General features: G+C 55.2%; 2 protein-coding genes across 6 annotated transcripts in view; one reads left to right on the top strand and one right to left on the bottom strand.

The window, feature by feature from the left end:
- CCDC85C (coiled-coil domain containing 85C) overlaps positions 1-9,079 on the bottom strand; it is a 91,941-nt gene extending 82,862 nt beyond the window's left edge. For 4 of the 5 annotated variants that reach the window (XM_063643925.1, XM_063643927.1, XM_055288227.2 and 1 more), the window contains exon 1: positions 8,138-9,033. In XM_063643925.1, the coding sequence (XP_063499995.1) occupies positions 8,138-8,930 (793 nt within the window). In that variant the 5' untranslated portion in view covers positions 8,931-9,033. Of the gene's footprint in view, positions 1-8,137 lie in introns of all 5 variants that reach the window. The other variant, XM_063643926.1, reaches the window with a different exon arrangement.
- A 113-nt stretch (positions 9,080-9,192) lies between these two features.
- Positions 9,193-19,717, top strand: part of HHIPL1 (HHIP like 1) — a 72,185-nt gene continuing 61,660 nt past the window's right edge. Inside the window, exon 1 of the mRNA XM_055288223.2 lies at positions 9,193-9,585. The gene's annotated coding sequence lies outside the window, so the exon portion shown is untranslated. The remainder of the gene's footprint in view (positions 9,586-19,717) is intronic.

Genomic DNA, 19,717 nt, shown 5'->3' with positions numbered 1-19,717 from the left:
GCCACCACACCTGGTTAATTTTTGTATTTCTAGTAGAGATGGGGTTTCACTATGTTGGCCAGGCTGGTCTTGAACTCCTGACCTCAGGTGATCCACCCGACTCGGCTGTTCTTTCTGCGAAGCCTGGTCTCTCTTCTTACCTGCTGTCTTCTGCTTTTACTAACTCCACCTTCAAGGCCCATCTCCGTTCCCAATTCAGCCACCCTCCTCCGAGCTCCCGGCACACCTGAAGAGGTGAAGAGCCCAACCTGGCCATTTCCTCAAGGGAAAGGGGCATGATGAATAATCGCACCCACAGGGCAAGGGAACCGGGATATACCGGCTGGCACAGGCTCCGGGGTCAACTGGACGGGAGTCCCTGACCTGGCCCAGCCCCACCCTGCCCCTGCTGTGACTTGCCTCACCATCCTGGGCCTGTTCTTTAGAGGAAACGGGGACCCCAGTGGGGACCAGCAACTGTTGTGGGAGGCAAGTGAGAGAAAACCCAGTTGCTATCAGCACAGTGCCAGGCACACGTTTGTTCCATCCAAAAGACTTTCAGAACCTGCCACTCTGTGCCAAGGCTGGGAGTCAAGAAGACCAGAGTCCCAGGCTCATAAACTCCCAGATGAACAGACAGTAATGACAGAGGTCCACGGGCGGGCAGCGAGGGCTCCCGCACCCATGTGGCTGGCCCTGGGGTGGGCCCCTGCCTTTCTCAAGTCTCTTAGTGCCTTAGGACTCTGTGAAGTTTGCTCAGGGGTTTCCGGCTCTCCCAGGCCTGGCATTTGCTCCACTCTCAGATACCAGCAGCCGCAGATACAGTCTACTCAAGAGCTTTTCCAGGGGCAGAGAGGGGAAGACCCGCCAGCAAATGTGCACATGGGTTCTAAGACACGCCCCACATTACAACTGGGAAGGGAAAATGCCCAGCTTTGAATTGAGGAAATGGCAGAATGTCTCTGCCGTTGAGGAATCAGGAAGAAGGAAAGGGAATCAGACCCTCGCTTCCTCCCCAGGGCCATCCACTGTGGTTAAACATGCTCCACGCCTCTGTTTGAACAGTATACATAAGGCAAACCCAAGAATACTTACAGGCAGTCAATACAATCCTGATCTTTCTGCTCTGCTCCCCCAAGAGCTGGAGGTCAGCGGTGACCTAGTGAAGAGCAGGCACCCATCCTCAGGTGACCCGGCTCCAGGCATGCCCAGTAACCCTCTGCCTGTGAGGACAGGGGATGAATGAGTGTCCAATCCTGGATGCTTGCTTAGGGGAAGGGGACCATTTCTGACATGTTATGATCAAAGAAGCATCAAGTCCCTTCGGCAGCCAAGTTTGCTCCTCTATCCCCAAGCCTTTGGGGATGCCAATAGGGTCTCTTGTTGTTATGTAGCAGGGAGATGAGAATTCTGAACCCCAGAGCAGTTCCTGCCTAGATCCCAGACGCTGATCCCAACCACCCTAGACGTTGGGGTGGGAGTAGCGGGGAGCAGCATCAGCGCTGGGGATGGAGGGCACAGCAGCCACCTGGGAGCGGCAGCATCTCCCACAGGCGCTGTCCTGCCTGAGCCCCACCCAAGGGCTCAGGATGCCTGCCCTAGAGGTCGGAGGTCATGAGAAGCAGACAGCAGCTGAGAGCAGGACTTTGGAGCAGGCTCACCAGGTCTGGGACCTATAGAAGGTTCTCTCCTCTGGCCACTCTCCTGGCCAGGACCTCCTCCCAACGGAGCCCTCAGCTTCCACCCCCTCCTCCCCCAGCCCAGCCCAGCCCACACCACAGTGGTCACCAGAGTGATGCTCTAGAACCACCACACTGCAAGCCAGACTCCAAGAATCACTGCTTAGGAGGCACTCAGACCTCAGAGGCAGTAAATGCTCAGTGAAGTCCGCAGATGCTTCCCTTCCTGCTGAAGAGCAAATTACCACCTGTGAGGTCAAGTCCCGCTTCCCACCTGGCTCTGAGTTCAACCAGATTGGGTTGAACACACACATTCAAAGCTGGGCATTTTCCCTTCCCAGTTGTAATGTGGGGCGTGTCTTAGAACCCACATCTCAACCAGATTCCCAGAGCCGTCTGGGGTGTCCACAAGCCCCATCCTCAGTGGATTCAGGAATGCCCCTTCTCAGTGTCCACGCAACCTCCCCTGACACAGCGCTCCCCAGCCCTGGAGGCAACACAGGCCACCTGGGCCACTCTTGTTTGTGGGCACTGAAGTCTGAAAAGCTGGGACTTTGGGGTCTGCCCTGTGGGGCTGCACACAGCACTAACCCCCTAAGAGTTATCTCCCCACACACATCCTGGGTGGACCTTGCAGGCCCCAGGTTCTCAATGCCATGCTCCAGATCCCACTTCCAGACCTTAGCTGTTCTTATTCCTGCCTGGAATGCTGGCTCCCTCCATGCAACCAGATGAGGACTCAGCTGGCTCCGACCCTACCCTGGGCACCAGCGTGTGTCAGGGGATCTCCCACTCCCACCCAGGGGAGGCAAATCCGCAGAGGCCAGGAAATGATGAAAGGACATGGAACCCATCCTTTAAGGCCCAGTTCTAGGATCGAGACATTATTAGCCTCGGGATACAGATGAAGAAACTGAGGCTTAGAGGTTCAGTAAGCTGCCACGGCCGTAAAGCAGGTAGCAAAGCCAAGATTCACCCAGGGCTCTCTGACCCTGGAGCCAGATCACTAACCAGAGGGCTACAGTGCCCCCCTCGGCACGCCGGGTGCCGAGCGCTGCAGTGGGAGACGGGGCCCGCACATCAGGAGCTGCTACCCGCCAGAGGCTACACATATCACTCATTACACACCCTCCTCCCTCAACCCAAAGGTTGGTAACATTTTCCCACTTGGCAGAAGAGAAAACAGAGGCCCATGGAGGCTCAGGAACTTGCTTAACAGACTTCCAATTCTCTGCGCAAATGAAAGCAACCACCATGGACTGGAAAATCCCCACGGGGGGAAAACGGATCAGGAGCAACCGGTGATTTCCTTCTGTATCACGTGCTGGTCCTGGGAACTCAGAGGCCAGGCCTGAGCAAGAGGTCTGGTGGGCCGACTGCTGCGGTGGGAAGCCAGCCTCGTGCAGAGAAGTGAGGGAAGGAGAAACCAAGAGGTGGGGAGACACAGCCATCGCAGGGAAGGTGGCCCGCCCTGCACCGCCTTCGCCCCACTCCTCCATGCCAGGACACAGGGAGACAAGAATGAGGCCCAGGGCCTGGCGTCCTGGGAGGAGGTGCCCTGTCTCTGTGGCAGAGGTCACCGCTCCCCTGGAACACTCTGGGCAGGAGGCACAGGGCCATGGGCTCAGAACTCTGACACAGGAGACCCAAGACGCATCCCAGGCCCCCCAACCAGCCCCACAGGACCTAGAGCAAGTCACCACACCACCACTCCAAGCCCTGGTTTCCCCATCTAAGATATGGAGATGCTGAGGTCTCCCTCCTGGGACCATTTGGAAGCTCTGAACAGAATGGAATTGGGACTGGGATGCTGTTTGTGGCAAACTATGAAGCGCTGGGCACAGCTTACCCACCCCTGGGTCACCTGCCTGGGAGCCTCTCAAGGCCAGCCCTCCTTTCTGAGGCCCAGCATCCCAAGGCCATTGATGGATCCCTTGGGACAGGCTGGGGAAGGAGGGGGAAAGGCTTATCTAACCCACCCCATTGTCTTCGCTGACCTTTGCTCCTGAGCTTGGCTGGGTTTAGGAAAAGCAGCCTTATTAGCTGAGCTGCTGCACAGAAAAGACCTATTCAGAGTTAGCATGCTCTGTCTTTTTCTAAAGGCCCAGACCACCCCATTCCATCCTCCCTCTTAAACCAACAAAAACACAAGCAGGAGAACAAACCTGTCTCATTTTGAGAAGCTCAAAATTTTAATCCAAACTTTAAAAAGTAAATGGGGCTCATCCACAGGCTTGCTAGAATACTGGTTCCTCTGGGTTGGCTAAAAGGGAGTGGACCGTGGAGGAGCAGGTTATCAGGGGAGGGGAGGAAACGCCTGGGAATGGGCAGGAGGGGGGCATGGTGCCTGTCGTGGGGCACAGGAGACAGGCAGAGGGGCAGGTGGAAAAAGAACTGAAAATTCTTTCGTTTGAAAATCCTATCCGTTCATGAAGGAGAACCTGACCTTCTGGTGTTGGGGTTTACCTGCCTCAGTGTGCCACACTGGACTACAGCAAAGTGCACCCCAGTCCCAAGTCCAGTCAGCCCAGACCAGACCTCTACCAAAGGCAGCCAAGGCCAGGTGCAGTGGCTCACGTCTGTAATCCCAACACTTTGGAAGGCCAAGGCAGGAAGACTGCTTGAGCCCAGGTGTTCGAGACCAGCCTGGGCAACATAGTGAGACCCTGTCTGTACAAAAAAATCAAAAATTATCTGGGCATGGTAGCCCATGCCTGTCATCCCAGCAGCTTCAGGAGGCCAGGGCAAGAGGATTACTTGAGCCCAGGAGGTTGAGGTTGCAGCAAGCCATGATGGTGCCCTTGCACTCTAGCCTGGGTGACCAGTGAGACCCTGTCTCTAAATAAATAAATAAATAAATAAACAAATAAATAAATAAATAAGCAGCCAAGGAGAAAAGCCTATTTGAATGTACATACACAATACACAGGCCCGCCAAGCCAGCCTCAGCCAGGGCTGCCTTGCATACAGATGGGCCACCTCCCACCTCAGCCACTAGAGTCCGCCCAGGGCACCCAGCAGGGCTGCAACTGCCACCAGCTCCCCAGAAAGGACAGCAGGGCCACTGTCCTCACTAGCTCATCAGCAAGTGCAGCCACACAAGAGGCTCAGATGCAAACATTCAGGTGAGCTAAGCAGCAAGCACTTTTGAAGAGGAAACCGAGGTCTGTTGGGAGAGCCCCAAGGACTCTAACAACAGGAGAAACCTACTGTGTATAGATCCTGACCTCACTCAACCTTGTGTGGATAATGGGGCACTCTGGGTTCTGTCCATCTTACAGAAGAGGAGCACAGAGAAGCTTGGCCAGTTAATAACTTGCCCAATATACATGGAGGAGCTGAGATTCAAACTCAAGACACCCTGAGCCTCTGGGTAATGGGGTTATCAGCCATCTGCTCAATGGTCACTGATAAGGAAGTGACACTTCCCAGCATGGGAGAAAGAGGGCAAACCTCGGTCAGGAATCAAGAATAGGGAGTCACCAGTGTCCCCTGATTAATAGTAACAGCAAACATGACAACAGACCAAGGGCACAACAGATTCAGACCCACGGCCTGAACACGAGATGATCATGGGAGCAAACCCACCCAGGACAGGTACTTCCAGTGTCAGCCACCTTCCCAGACAAGGCTAGGAAACCTTCTAAGCCTCCATTTGCTTGTCTGTCAAATGGGGATAATACTGCTTCCTCAGAGTTCCTGTGAGGAGAAGCAAAGACCAAACACATAAGGCGCAAGCCTGGTGTCTGACCCCACTTTAGACACCACCCAGACAGAGATTCATTATCTCCCTCAGCTCAGGCCCAATCTTTGCTCAATTTAAAGCTACAGGTCCCAGAATAGAAAAGCCCAGTTTCACCAGGAGAGGTGGCTCATGCCTCTAATCACAGCTACTTGGGAGGCTGAGCTGGGAGGATCACTTAAGCCTGGGAGGTTGAGGCTATAGTGCGCCATGAGTGTTCCATTGCACTCCAGCCCGCGTGACAGAGTGACACCCTGTCTCGAAAAAAGGGGAAAAAAAGAAAGAAAAGCTCAGTTTCTAAGAGAAGGGCCTTTCCTGGTTTCCAAGCATTCCATTTATATTAGTGGGACCACATCTCAAGGCCACATGTGGCTTTAAGAGACAAAACTAAATAATAATAATTCCGGCCGGGCACGGTGGCTCAAGCTTGTAATCTCAGCACTTTGAGAGGCCGAGGCGGGCAGATCACGACGTCAGGAGATCGAGACCATCCTGGCTAACAGGCTAACATGGTGAAACCCCATCTCCACTAAAAATACAAAAAATTAGCCGGGCGTGGTGGCGGGCACCTGTAGTCCCAGCTACGCGGGAGGCTGAGGCAGGAGAATGGCGTGAACCCCGGGGGGCGGAGCCTGCAGTGAGCCGAGATCGCGCCACTGAACTCCAGCCTGGGCGACAGAGCGAGACTCCGTCTCAAAAAAAAAAAAAATAATAATAATAATAATAATAATAATTCCCTCTGTAACTGAAATTTGTAATAATAATGCTGAATTTTCATTTCACCCCAAAGAAAGGTTTGCTGCCACAACATTTGCAGCAGTCCTGTGCTAAGTGGGCTTGGGGGAGGATGGGTTCTGTGGGAAACCCTATACTTCAACCCCCCACTGACCCCCAGTGGGGTGGAAAACTGAGTGTAGCCTAGTCCTCCACTCCTGTATTATTCCCTCTCGCAGCTGACATGCTGAGCCAGACTGAGGCCGCATCTCCTTGCCCAAAACACGACAGAGCCTTTCCTGCAAGTATGATCTAAACACTCCAGCCCTCCAGTGTCCTGCAGAGAGGCACTCTTGCCAAGTGTCATTGATGACGCAGCTGAAAACCAGAAACATTTCATTTTCCAGCCACGAGACTGCAGCAATCTGCTCCTTTGTACTGCACTTGGGGAAACCGAGGCCCAGATAACTGACCCTTCAAAAGCCCCCAGGACGGCAAAGTCAAAGGGGCTGAGGTGCTCTAAACAGCCCCAACAAATTAAACCACCTAACTTTGCGCTACTCCCACTGCCCTGAAGCAGCCGGTGGTGGAAGGTGGGGGTGGATACAGTGTTACAAAGAGAAACCTGAGTTGTAGCCATAGATTGCTAATCAGTAACAAAATATCCCTCTAAACCCCGTCCTGCCTTGAACCCACAGGCTCAGGATGGTAAATAAGGGAAAAATATGCTGCACTGCCCCCGCCCCACCTCCATGAGTATGTCTCCCACTCCAGCCCCCACCCCAACACGCCTGCAGAGGCCACTTGGCCACCAAACTAAGGAGAAAACGTCCCTCCCCAGCTCAGGCTGAGGGGTTCTGGGGAGGGCAGTTATTTCAGGCTTAGACACACTTGCTCTGAATTAGGAAAGACTTTAAAGGGAACCAAAAAGGGCTGTTCATTCTCCACCTTCAGGCAAAAAGTTCAGGCAGTTGCAACTACCAGCAGAACTGGAAGCCAAGCTACCAAAAAACGTGGAAGAACAGGGAGGCCCCGGATCCACCGGCAAGGAGGAGAAAGCTGGCAGGGAGCAGAAGGGCTGAGCAGGGGGCCGGGAGAGGGAGCAGGCTGCAGGCTCCCACAGCCCCAGGCTGGGGCCACCCTCTGCACTGGGCGCAGCAGTAACATGGGCGTAGAAGACAGACGCTGACAGAGGCCAAAGGTCCTCCCACCCACACCCTGGTCACGGATGACCATGGCACTTCCTGTAAGGCGATCAACAGTTTATAAATCCCTTCGGAAGGTTTATCTCCACCTCAAACCCACGAGGCAGAGGTCATCATCTCCATTTTACAGACAAAGAAACTGAGGCACACAGAGGAGAAAAGCTAGAATCCGTTCCAAATGCATCTGCCTCGGGAAAGTCTTAGAGTCTCGGCTGAGAAAGGTACCAGGACTAGAAGGGCGGAATTTATGGCAAACCAGAAAGGCTCTGAGCCCCAGGCCTCTTCCCAGCTGCCTCTGGGTCTCAAGCGGCTGCCTGTGCACCTTCCCAATCCCCACACCCTACTGCAGAACTCCAGCCACCGCACACACGTGGACACTGCTTGGTTTGGAGGACACCTGTTGCTGCAAGAGGGGAAATTCACCTGCGCTCAAGGGGCCTTGTATCCTTTTCTGTTTAGAACTTCCCGCTACTAGGCAAGGATTTCCAAGGCTGGGATGAGAGGCCCACCGCCAGCCCAGCAGTGACAGACCTTAATTTTGGTAACTACACCAGCTAGAAACTTTTCTGGGACCGGACCGGCAGCAGGTTCTGAGCTGGACAAAACGACGCTCCACCACTGAACTGGCCCACCACCGCCCAAAGCCCCACTTTGGGTGGGTGCGGGATCCCCTGGCCCAGGATCCATGACAGCTAGAGGAGGGGTCTGGAGTGGCGGCCGCACGAGTGGGACCGCCAGGGACCACCTCCTTGCGCCGCAGCCTGGGGAAGGGGCTGCAGCCAGGGAGACCCGCGCTGCCCGGCCCGTGTAGTCCTTACCGTGCAGGCCATTGGGGATGCTGCGGTGGTGCGGCGGCGCCGACAAGTCGTCCAGGGACCGACGTGTGGCTCCTGCCTTGCCGTCGGGGGCCTTGTGCGGCCCGGGGGGCAGCAGCGGGGGTGGGACGTGGTGGTGGTGGTCGGGGCTGCCGCCGCTGCCCGCGCTGGACGTACTGCTGCCGTCGCCCACATCGCGGGCCCCCGCGCCGGGCGCGCCACCCGCCAGCGGCCCGCTCAGGCTGGCCTGGCTGTCGATGGAGCTGCGGGAGCCGGCGCCGCCCCCTCCGCCGCCGCCGCTGCCTGCGCCCCCCGTCGCCGCCAGTGCCGCGCGCTCCTCGTCCAGCAGCAGCACCAGCTCCTTGAGCTCCAGGTTCTCGCGCAGCAGGGCCTCCTGGCGCGCCTCGAGCTCGCGCAGCTTCTGCTGCGAGCGGGCCACCTCGTGCCACACGGCGCCGGCCGCGTGGCGCCCGAAGCGCTGCCACTCGCGCGCCAGCTTGCGCCCCTTCTGCCGGTCGTCGTCGAGGAAGCAGCAGAGCTCGCGCAGCTCCTGGTTGTCGTCCTGCAGCCGCTGGTTCACGTCCTTGAGGCCGCGGATCTCCAGCAGGTGCTGCTGCAGCCGCCGGTTCACGTCGCGCATCAGGCCGCCGTGCTCCAGCATGAGGCCCACCTTCTCGCCCTCGGCACGCCGCAGCCGCCGCGCCAGCTCCTCCTTGCTCCAGCGCAGCAGCTCCTCGTCCGGCACCTGGCTCAGCTCCTCCGACGCCGCTGCCGCCGTCGCCGCGGGCTTCGCCATGGCGGGGCCGTCACCGCGGCATCGCCCTCGCCCTCGCCCGGCCGGCGCTTCCCCGCGCCGGGGCTCCGCTGGGCCGGTCCGCGCGCGGGCTGGGGGCGGCCGGGGGCGCTTGCGGCCCGCCCCGCGCCGCCTCGCGCGCCCTTTCGCCGCGCCCGCCGGGGCCGCCGGGGAGCCCGCGCGCCTCGGGACTGACGAGCGGAGGCGGCTGCTGCGTCGGCGGCCGCGGTGCCGGGCGCTCTCAGGGTTCTGGCGAGGCAGGCGGAGGCCCGCCCCCGGCCCAGCTCCCGGAGCCCCCGCCGCCCCGCCCACCCCGGGCGGAGAGTGGGCGGGGCTCAGATGCCCGGCCCCGCCCCCGAGGGCGACTGGGGAGCAGAGGCGCGGCCCCCGCCGTCCCCCTGCGCGGTGCGCCCGCCCGTCCAGTGCCCTCTCAGAGGCGCGTTCCGGCCGCGGTCCCGCCCTCCCGGCCGTGCGATTGGGCCGCTCCGGGGGTGTGCGGGGGGGGCGGGGCGCGCGCGGGGGAGCCACGGCGGTGGTACGGTCCATCCGCGGGGTTTCCGACCCCCGCCCGCAGCCGGCTCCCGGCGGTTCAAGTTTCTGCGCCCGGAGGACGCGGCCTTGGCCAATCCCAGGGCTACAGGGCGCTTTTAAAATGCAGGTACGGCTGCGGGGAGGGGGACGGTGGGAAAGGTAGGGCCGGGCTTCCCTTAAAGGCGACGCGCGGAAATAGCAGTCGAGCCCCCTCCCCGGCCCGCGTCCCCCGCCCTCCTCCCTCTCCCCAGATTAAACAAATACCCACGATCTGGGCGACGGCGCCCCTTCTCCCTCCCGGGGGCACCAGAGTTCAGGGCAGTCGGAGACAGCGAACAATAGGACTGTGACTTGGGGGTCGCTCTTCCCCGCAGCAGGGCGGCTCTTTGTCCCCTTCCCTGCCCCCAGGCTCCTCCGCCCCCGTCCCCACCCAGGTCCCCTGCCCTAGCACGCGGCGGGGCTGCGTCTCCACTCCTAGCCGGGGGCTGAGCTAAGCGCTGGCTTCCTCGCCCCAGCAGCGCCAGGGCCTTGCCAGCCACGTCCCGCAGCGCGGTCCGTACTCTCTGCCCCGATGGGGCGAGAGCCCCGGGAACCTGCCCCCTGCCCGGAGCGGCGCTCGGAGCCCCGCTCCACCTCCGCCCACTCGACCGCTAAGTCCCGGGGATTCGGGAGATAATCTACAATTCGCGGGGTGGAAACCACTGGGAAGGGTGGGAAGGTCTCCCACTGGGGCCTGAACGCCGGGGTCCGGGGGCGCCGAGCCGGCCACAGAACTCCCCACCGGCGGCCTCGCGGGACCCCCGGGCCTCCCACTGCCTGTAAGTCTGTCTCGTTATCCTCCAGTCCCCAAAGCGCATTTACGGCGCGTCTACCGCCAGCAGGCGGGTGGGGGGGTGTCCCTCCCCCGGAACCTGCAACGAGATCAAATCCGCGCACGCGACAGTGAGCGGCCCACGGCCTGGAGCGCGCGCCCGCACAGCAGCTGATGCCCCATTTACAGTTGCTAAGCCATTCATTCAGCTGTGTACTCAGCGCCTACTCGCCGCGGGGCGTGCTCCAGCCCCGGGGGATTCTTCAGGGCACCGGACTGCCCTCTGCGGGGGACTTGGCGTCCTAGGAGCAGGATGGGGAGAAGATAGACGAGCTAGATCAGGATGAGACTTGTCTTAAGTGCTGTGCGGGGCATTAAGTCGAGCTGCTGTCGTAGAAAGCATAATCAGTTACTTTAGATCCAGCGGTCAGGGAGGTCGGGAGGCACATCTAAGCTGAAGTCTGATTGGCAAAGTACAAAGATAAGGGGAAGGGCATTCCAGGCAGCGGGAACAGCCAGTGCCAAGGCCCTAGGGCTGGCCTGTTACGGACCTGTTCCAAGAAGGCCAGTGGGGCTGGGGGTGGGCCAGGGAAGAGGCGTGAGAGCTGAGGTCAGAGGTCAGAGGGGCCAGATCATGTATGATTCCAAGGCAGCTGGGGAGGCAGTGGGGGTTTTAGCAGGGAAGCAACATGACCTGGTTTACCTTTTTAAGAGGCTCACCCTGGCCCACATGTGGAGAAGAGATGGAAGGGAGTACACAGAGAGGTCCAGATTCAATATCTTGTCTCCCACCCGTTCGCCACTCTCTCCAGACAGATGGTCAGGGGAGGGTGGTGGGGAGAGGATGGGCTGAGCACAGCTTCCAAGGTTAAACCCCAGGGCTGCTGAGGGTCTCCCAGGCTCTGCCCAAGTGAGCCAGCTCCTGAGGGGAGGGGACATCCTCCCCTCTGAGGCACTGCTCTGCTGGTCCAGCACAGCTCAGTTTGGATTTAGAGAGGGAGGGGCTTTCAGCTTCTGCCTGGGGGAGCTGCAGGTCTGTCTCAACCCCCAGGAAGCCAGATTAACTTCAAAGAGCTCCTTGTAGGCTCCCTGCAGAATGAAGCCTGTGCACAGAGTTGCTCCCTGGAGATCGAAGCGTAAACGTTGGATACACCATAGGAAAAACCCACCAGCTCACCAGGGAAGTTGCTGAGACAGCACTGTGCTTTGTGAGAACCCCCTTCCCATTAGTGCATGGCTCCAGGTGGTTCCTGGGGCCTGTTATCTCTGCCCCCTGATCCTCCAGAGCTGGTAGCTTCTGCTGAACTTCCAAGAAAAAAGCGAAGCCTTTATCTAGATGGGGTTTGTTTGTGTCATCTACAGGCTGTGTGGACCAAGGACCAAGAGTTCCTCTGTGGAGTCTTGATAGCTTTGCTCACATCCTCAGGGTAGAACAAAGACAAGGTGCTAGTGGTGGTGGTACTGGGTGGCTTGAGGGAGGGTCTCTCTGCTCCCCACACCATTGCTGGGAATGCTTGGGTAGAACAGGACAGGACCAGAGGAGGTGAGAGGGCCCAGAGCTGAAACAGCGTTCTGAAGGAAAAGGGACTCCCCAGGCCAGAGCCCCCTCCTGGAGGGCCCATATCGCAGGGTCCAGCAGTAGGTGCCATGCCCCCTGGAGTACTCACAGCCCAACAGAACCAGGATCCCAAAATGTCAATGTGACTTTGCCTTTTTTTTTTTTTTTTGTCTAAGACAGGGTCTCACTCTGTCTCCCAGGCTGGAGTGCAGTGGCATGATCTTGGCTCAGTGCAGCCTCAACCTCCGGGCTCAAGAGATCCTCCCACCTCAGCCTCCTGAGTAGCTGGAACCACAGGCACTACCATGCCTGGCTATTTTCTTTCCCCCCTCCCCCCCCATAGAGACAGGATCTCACTGTGTTTCCCAGGCTGGTCTCAAACTCCTGTGCTCAAGAAATCCAATCCTCCTGCCTCAATGATTTTGCTTCTTAAGCCCCTTGGTCATGACAACTCTGCTTTGTTATGAAAACAGTAAAACCAAATCATGGTGCACTAACAGTCATACTGTAGGTGCCCAGGAAAAGTAGTTGTGAGTCTTTTAAAAATAAAGGTGCCCCACCAACATTCTACCCCCCCTTTTTTAAAGAATCTCCCAGGATGTGTGTGTTCATTTAGAGCCACACACATTTGTGAGAGCCAGCAGGGGCTGAGAACCGGTACGCTAACACATGGTAGATGCTAACACGTGGTAGACAAAATACTCCAAAACCTAGGGCCTGTGGAGGGAGTGCTGGTACAAGCTGGTGACAAGCAGAGTGTGCCCCTCACTTTCAGGGGGAATGGGCTTTCTTACTCTTCTCTATGGTTGGGGCTCTGAGCTCCAACCCTAGAGGCAGTACCATTTGGTGTTTGCTGTGTGAATGAATGTCAAACCTCTCAGTGCATGACAGGTTGAGTCTGAGGCCTTCATTTTGAAGGTGAGGAAAAACAGAGCCCCAGAAGGGAGATGCCTGGCCCAAGGTCACTTTCATTCATTAGCTCACTGAACATAGAGGAAATCTATGAGTATATATTCATTTATACACAAACACATTTAAATGGGCATATGTATATACACATTGCACTGCATTGTGGTAAGGACTGCAAATGAGAATGGGCAGAACACATCATTATGGGAGCATGCTCAGGCACTGGGAGTGACTTCCTAGAGGAGTTGAATCTTGAAGGAGTTTGTCATCTTGTGGAGTGAGGACGAGGCTCTAGGTGGAGGAAGCAGTACAAGCAAAGGCCCGGAGGTGAGCAGGCGAGGGGTGTGGAGAGACACTATTACACTTTGCAGCTGGGGTATACAGAAGGGAACAGCAGGGTGGGGAAAGTCAGGAAGAGGTTGAGCGATGGAGCTAGGCAGAGGAGGGCTTTATAAGCCTCAGAAGGAAGCTGAACCCTTTCCCTAGGGGTTCTGATATCTAATAATAATAGCAATGACAACGACAGTAACCAACACTACCTGCCACTTATCCTGTACTCCGTATATGCCAATGATTCTAACCTGTCCTCTTTTGAGGGTTATAATAAGCCTATGAGAAGGTGTCATTAGCCCTTCGAGGATTGAATGTGGGTTCTTGTTGGCTGGTTGTTTGCCTCCAAGAAGCTCAGATCATTGGGTGTGAACTTACAGGCAGTGTTCAGAGGCTTGTGGACACCCAAGGACTCTGGTATGGCCAACAAAGTGGTGGCAGCTGAATCTTTTTCAGGACAGTGAGGCAATGGTGGCTGACCAGTTCTGGGCCAGACTATGAGGTATCATCCTGAAAGGCTACCAGCAGCAAGAAGTCAGGGTCCACTGAAAAGTGGTTAAGTGTTACTAATATGGACAATATTGACTGGGCACTTTCTAGGTACCCAGCGCTGTGCTAGAGTTTTACATAGATTGTCTCATTGACTCCTCACTGATGCAGTAGAACCCTCTGTTCCCATTTTCCAGAGTAAGAAACTGAGGCTCACACAGGTTAAGTCACTCGCCCAAGGTCACATGGCTAGCAAGTGGCTGACCCAGGATTTGAACCCAGGACCATCTGAGCTCCAGAGTGTATCTGACCCCATAGACTACTATCTCCCACACCTCAGTTTCCCTTCTCAAGGAGGAGGAATGGGGTGGATGCTCTGCGATGTCTCTTCTGCTGTGACTCTGGTTCTGTGATGCTGGGTGTCTGCAAGGTGCCTGGACCCATGTTCACCACCCACTTCCTCCTGCTTCAGGCTTTTCCATGTCGTGATCAAGCCTCAGTGACTCTGACGCCTCTGGATGGCACCTGTGGTCAGAGCCCTCCAGCTATTTCTACTGATAGATCACTGCATGTCATTAGCTCAGTCTCCCAGCAACTCCATCACTGTCTGGGTGGGCGACCCTAGACCAGTCCCTTGTCCTCTCAGAGCCGCAGTATTCTCATCCAAGCCCTCCCTAACAGAGCTAGTGTCAAGCACTTGGCAGAGGTCTTGCAAAGCCCTGGGGAGGGGAGCCATGCTTCCTTTCCCATCCTCTCCACCAGGACTGTCTTCCCATGAGGATATTTATACCCATTTTCCAGAGGCAAACACTGATGTCCAGTGAAACAAAGATTGTCCAGGAAACCCCATGCTTGCCCCTGGCAGACTGGGCTACAAAGGATTCTGGGTATGGCCCTGGGCTGCCACCTTCTTCCTTTTGGGGTGGGTCCAGCCCAGATTATGGGGATCCTCAAGAACACAGAGTTCAGAGGTCCTATGTCTCAACTCCCATATTTATAGGTGGGGAAACCGCATGAAGCTGGGACTACCAGTTTCCCTACATGCTGGACCCCCAGGGGCAGCAGTGAGAGGGCTAGGGGAGGATGGGTTCCTTCATCCCCGCTGTTAACCAGTGTGCCAGGCACCTTTCTGGAGCTCAGGAAGTCCGCACTGCACAGGACGGCTGCCTAGAACCGCTGATGTTTCAAGGCAAGGGTGAAGCTGAAGCCCAAAGGGCCTCACATGTTGACAAAAAGCCTCAAGTATAACCTGATGGCAGTGGGGAGCCACAGAAAGGCTTAGAGCAGAGGAGAGATCTGGCCAGACTTGTGTGTGATTAGAAAGCACTCAACAGGACGTTTGAGGGGAGATCACTGAGACTAGTAGACAGTGAGAAGGCTTTGAGGCCAAGCAGGCCAGAGCCAGAGCCAAGTGGGAATGGAAATAAAGAGATCAACGGAGGCTGTCAGCATCTGACCTCTCCCTTTCCATGAATTCCTAGCCAGAGCCATGGAAATTCTCCCCCTGCCCCTTTAGCTGCTGACATCTCGTCACACCATCGCCTGATGGAGCAAGACAAGAGGGAGGCTCAACATACTGGGGAAACTGAGTCAGGGGAGTTCTTTGCAGGGCTGGCTATCACCTCAATGCACTTAATATTATTCTTATGATGAACTGGTTCATATTACAAAGAACACTGAGAAGCATACGCCTGGGAGCCCACCACGCAGACTAAAGTATCACCACTTCTGCTTTTGATGCTCCTGCAGCCCCTCCTGGTCACAGGTCCCAGCCTTCCCCGACCCAAGGGTATCTGGGAATCTCAGTGTTGTGTTGGTTATTCCTGTGCTTTCAGCTTACCAAATTTCTCCCTTATAAGATAGTGTTTAGACCACGCACGGTGGCTCACGCCTGTAATCCCAGCACTTTGGGAGGCCAAGGCAGGTGGATCACTTGAGGTCAGGAGTTCAAGACCAGCCTGGCCAACATGGCAAAAGCCCCGTCTCCACTGAAAATACAAAAATTAGCCAGGTGTGGTGGCAGGCATCTGTAATCCTAGCTATTCAGGAGGCTGAGGCAGGAGAATTGCTTGAACCTGGGAGGCAAAGTTTGCAGTGAGCAGAGATCATGCCACTGCACTCTAGCCTAGACGACAGAGCAAGACTCCATCTCAAAAAAAAAAAAAAAAAAAAAAAGATAGTGTTTGATTTTGCATGCTTTTGAACTCTTTCATGGCATGGTACTTCATGTGTTCATTTGCAGCGTGCTTCTGCCCTCATTATGTTGGTACATGTAGCTGTAGTTCATTCATTTTCATAGCCATATAGCAAGGTTGCTCAACCTCAGCATGGTTGTGAAGGGCTACTGTGTGCATTGTAGGACATTCACCAGCAGCCCTGGCCTCCACCCATCTGATGGAATTAGTACCCCTGTCCCCAGTTTTAAAAACTAAAAATATTTTCATACATTGCCGAATTGCCCTTGGCTAAGAACTACTGCTATCTTAGATCCATTGCATGCATATATTACCTTTACTTTTCTCCTGTTGAAGACATTTGTTTCTAGTTTTGTTTGTTTGTTCATTTGAGACTCTGTCACCCAGGCCAGAGTGCAATGGTTCAGTCATGGCTGACTGCAGCCTCAACCTCCCAGACTCACTCAAGTGATCCTCCTGCCTCAGCCTCCTGAGTAGCTTGGACTACAGGCTCTCACCACCTGTAATTTATTTTTCTTTTTTTGAGATGGAGTCTCACTCTGTCACCCAGGCTGGAGTGCAATAGCACTATCTTGGCTCACTGCAACCTCCACCTCCTGGGTTCAAGTGATTCCCCTGCCTCAGCCTTCTGAGTAGCTATTACAGGCATCCACCACCACGCCCAGCTAATTTTTAGTAAAGACAGGGTTTCGCCATGTTGGTCAGGCTGGTCTCGAACTCCTGACCTCAGATGACCCACCCACCTTGGCCTCCCAAAGTCCTGGGATTAAAAATGTGAGCCACCGTGCCTGGCCTTTTTTTTTTCTTTTTTTTTTGAGAAAGATTGGTTCTCACTATGTTGTGTCCAGGCTGATCTTGAACTTCTGGCCTCAAGTGATCCTCCTGCCTCAGCCACCCAAAGTGTTGGGATTTCAGGTGGGAGCCACCATGCCCAGCCTAGTTTTTGGGGTATTTTTCTCCTATAAGCAATGCCCTGTGGACCTTCTTATACGTGTGTCCCAACGCACATGAGTATGAACTTTGCTCACATCTATACCAAGACAGAGAATGGCAGGGTCACACAGTACACACAGGTTGGTGAGACAGTGCCAAAGTGCTTTCCAAAGAGCTGGGGCTAATTCACACTCCTGTCAGAACGATATGGGGTGTTCCTTGCCCATCCTCAGTAATGTCTAGGGTTGTCACTCTGGCGGGCAAAGATGCTTGTACTTTCTTGAACCCGCTTTGTCTTTCTGAGGCTCTGTATTAATTCATTCTCACCTGCTATGAAGAAATACACAATACTGGGTAATTTACAAAGGAATGAGGCTTGATTGACTCACAGTTCCACATGGCCGGGGAAGCCTCAGGAAACTTACCAATCACGGTGGCAGGAGAGAGAATGAGAGCCGAGCGATGAGGAGAGCCCCTTATAAAACCATCAGATCTCGTGAGAACTCACTGACTATGAGGGAAACCGCCCTTATGATTCAACTATCTCCACCTGGTCCTGCCCTTGACACATGGGGATTATTACAATTCAAGGTGAGATGTGGGTGGGGACACAGAGCCAAGGCTTAGCAGGCCCTCAGAGCACAAGAGAAGCCCAGGCCAAATTTCATACTGGAGGTGCCCCATGTATTAGGAGAAAAACCCAGAAGAAGAAGAGGAAACAGCACAGCAGGTTTACTCACTTGGGATTTAATTGAAGTGTTTGTATTAATCAAATTGATGCTTTCACAGGTACACAAATACAATTTAACATGATCTATGCTACTTATAAGATAATTATGGGGTTTACATCAAGTGACAAATTCCAGGCCCCAGACACATGGTCTTTCTTTGAGCCCCGGTGTGCACTTCTGTAACTGTTGCACCACTGTGCTGGGAGTGGTGAGGCCCAGGCCCACCCGTGATACAGGGGTGTTTCTGTCTCCTCCCCAGCGGTGCCCTCCTGGAGGATTAAGCTTCATTTTTCTCTGGGACTCTCAGTGCCTGGCCCCCGGGGTGCCCTGGGGGAGTCTGCAGCTACACCCTCTGGGTCAGGTACCTCCAGCCCCCACAGCCTCTGGATGGCACACATGCCAGGCCTTGGGTGCTGCCCTAGGCCTGAGGTCTACAACCCCACAAAGCCGCCCCACCTGGCCCTACCCTGCCCTGCCCACCGCAGAGATCTGAGACCAATCTCCTCCAGTGCCTGAATATTTCATGCAGTGAGGGTGGAATGAAAGTCACAAAGACCTTAATTGTTAATGGGGCTTCTGCTGGCTGCAGGCCCAGCCCTCCCAGCCCCCTCCTGTTTGATACAACAACAGCAGTAACAGTAATTCCTCCTGCACCCCAGGCCTTGTCGTGACCTGCCCTGGGCGAGGCTGGACTGAAATGAAGTTGTCTGAAGAGCCCCAGCTAGCCAGAGAGAAGTGGTGACTCAAGTAACTATAACAACCAGACCAGGAGGCCCACTGTTCCCCGATGACAAACTTCTTTTTGTTTTTTAGGTTTTTTTTTTAATAAGCCTTATAATTTTATTTTTGAAACTCCATGCATGTGGTTTTTTTAAATTAATTTTTTTTTAGACAGTCTCACTGTGTCGCCCAGGCTGAAGTGCAGTGGTGCCATCTCGGCTCACCACAGCCTCGACCTCCTGGGCTCAAGCAATTCTCACACCTCCACCTCCTGAATATCTGGGACTACAGGTGCATACCCACATCCCGCTAGTTTTTATATTGTTTGTAGAGGCTGGTCTGGAACTCCTGGGCTCAAGCGATCTGCCACCTCAGCCTCCCCAAGTGCTGGAATTACAGGTGTGAGCCACGTTGCCAGGCCTGAATGTGTTTTTAAATTTAAAGTTCCAGGCCGGGCACAGTGGCTCACACCAATAATCCCAGCACTTTGGGAGGCCGAGGTGGGCAGATCACTTGAGGTCAGGAGTTCCAGACCAGCCTGGCTAACATTGTGAAATCCCATCTCTGCTAAAAATACAAAAAAATTAGCCAGGCGCAGTGGTGCACACCTGTAATCCCAGCTACTCAGGAGGCCGAGGCAGGAGAATCACTTGAACCCAGGAGTGGGAGGTTGCAGTGAGCCGAGATCGTGCTGTTGCACTACAGCCTGGGTGACAGAGTGAGATTCCATCTCAAAAATAAATAAATAAAATTCCTAGCATAGAGCCTGGGAGCTCAGTAAATGTTTGTTGAATGAATGAATGATAAAGGAGGAAGCTAAGTAGAAAAACCCTGGATGTAAAATCTGTGTCTCTGGCCTGACCCTTACTAGCAAGGTGGTCCTAGGCAAAGCTGCACCCCGTCTCTGAGCCTCTGGATCAGGACCGGAAAATAGGACCATTTCATCCTCCTTGTAGGATAAGGAGATAGTCAAGTGACAAGAAAAGGAGGCTTGAACCCCAGGCCACACGGTGAGGTGGGAGGGGATGCTCTCCTCAAGAAAGGGCTGAGTCCTGTGGGTGCCCCGGAGCCCAGAGTCTTCGTGAGCATCTGAAAACTGGACTGAAGAGCCAAGCCTTCTCTCAAGAGTAGCTCACCCAGCTCAGCCCCAACACCAGGCCACAGAACTCTGCAACGAGGAAGCTCCATCTCAGCACCCTGAACTCACAGAGCCCCTGTGAGCAAATCAGAGCCCGAGAAGCAGCTAGCTGGTCAGGCTCTCGGAGCAAGGGCGGCAGGTCAGCCATAGGGCTCTCAGCCCCAGCCACCCTTAGAATCACCGGAAAGCATGTGAAATGCAGATGCTCAGGTCCCACCCCAGACCAAGTCCATCAGAATCTTGGGAGACAGTGATTTGGCAGCCAGAGCTTCTCTGAGCTGCATGAAGCACTTGTTTGTTGGCATCAGGCTGAGCTAGAAGGAGACATCCCCATTGCTGTGGGGTACACCCCTCCCCAAGCATCTGACCTTAGAGGTCTTTCTCTAACGTTATCCAGATTCCCCAAATAATCCTCAAATGTGCTACTTCGAATGCATACACCTAG

This window comes from Symphalangus syndactylus, chromosome 8 (genome assembly GCF_028878055.3).
Source record: "Symphalangus syndactylus isolate Jambi chromosome 8, NHGRI_mSymSyn1-v2.1_pri, whole genome shotgun sequence".
In the NCBI taxonomy this organism is placed as follows: Eukaryota; Metazoa; Chordata; class Mammalia; order Primates; family Hylobatidae; genus Symphalangus; species Symphalangus syndactylus.
Note: the sequence above shows the minus strand (reverse complement) of the source record. Positions and strands in the feature narration are given on the sequence as shown.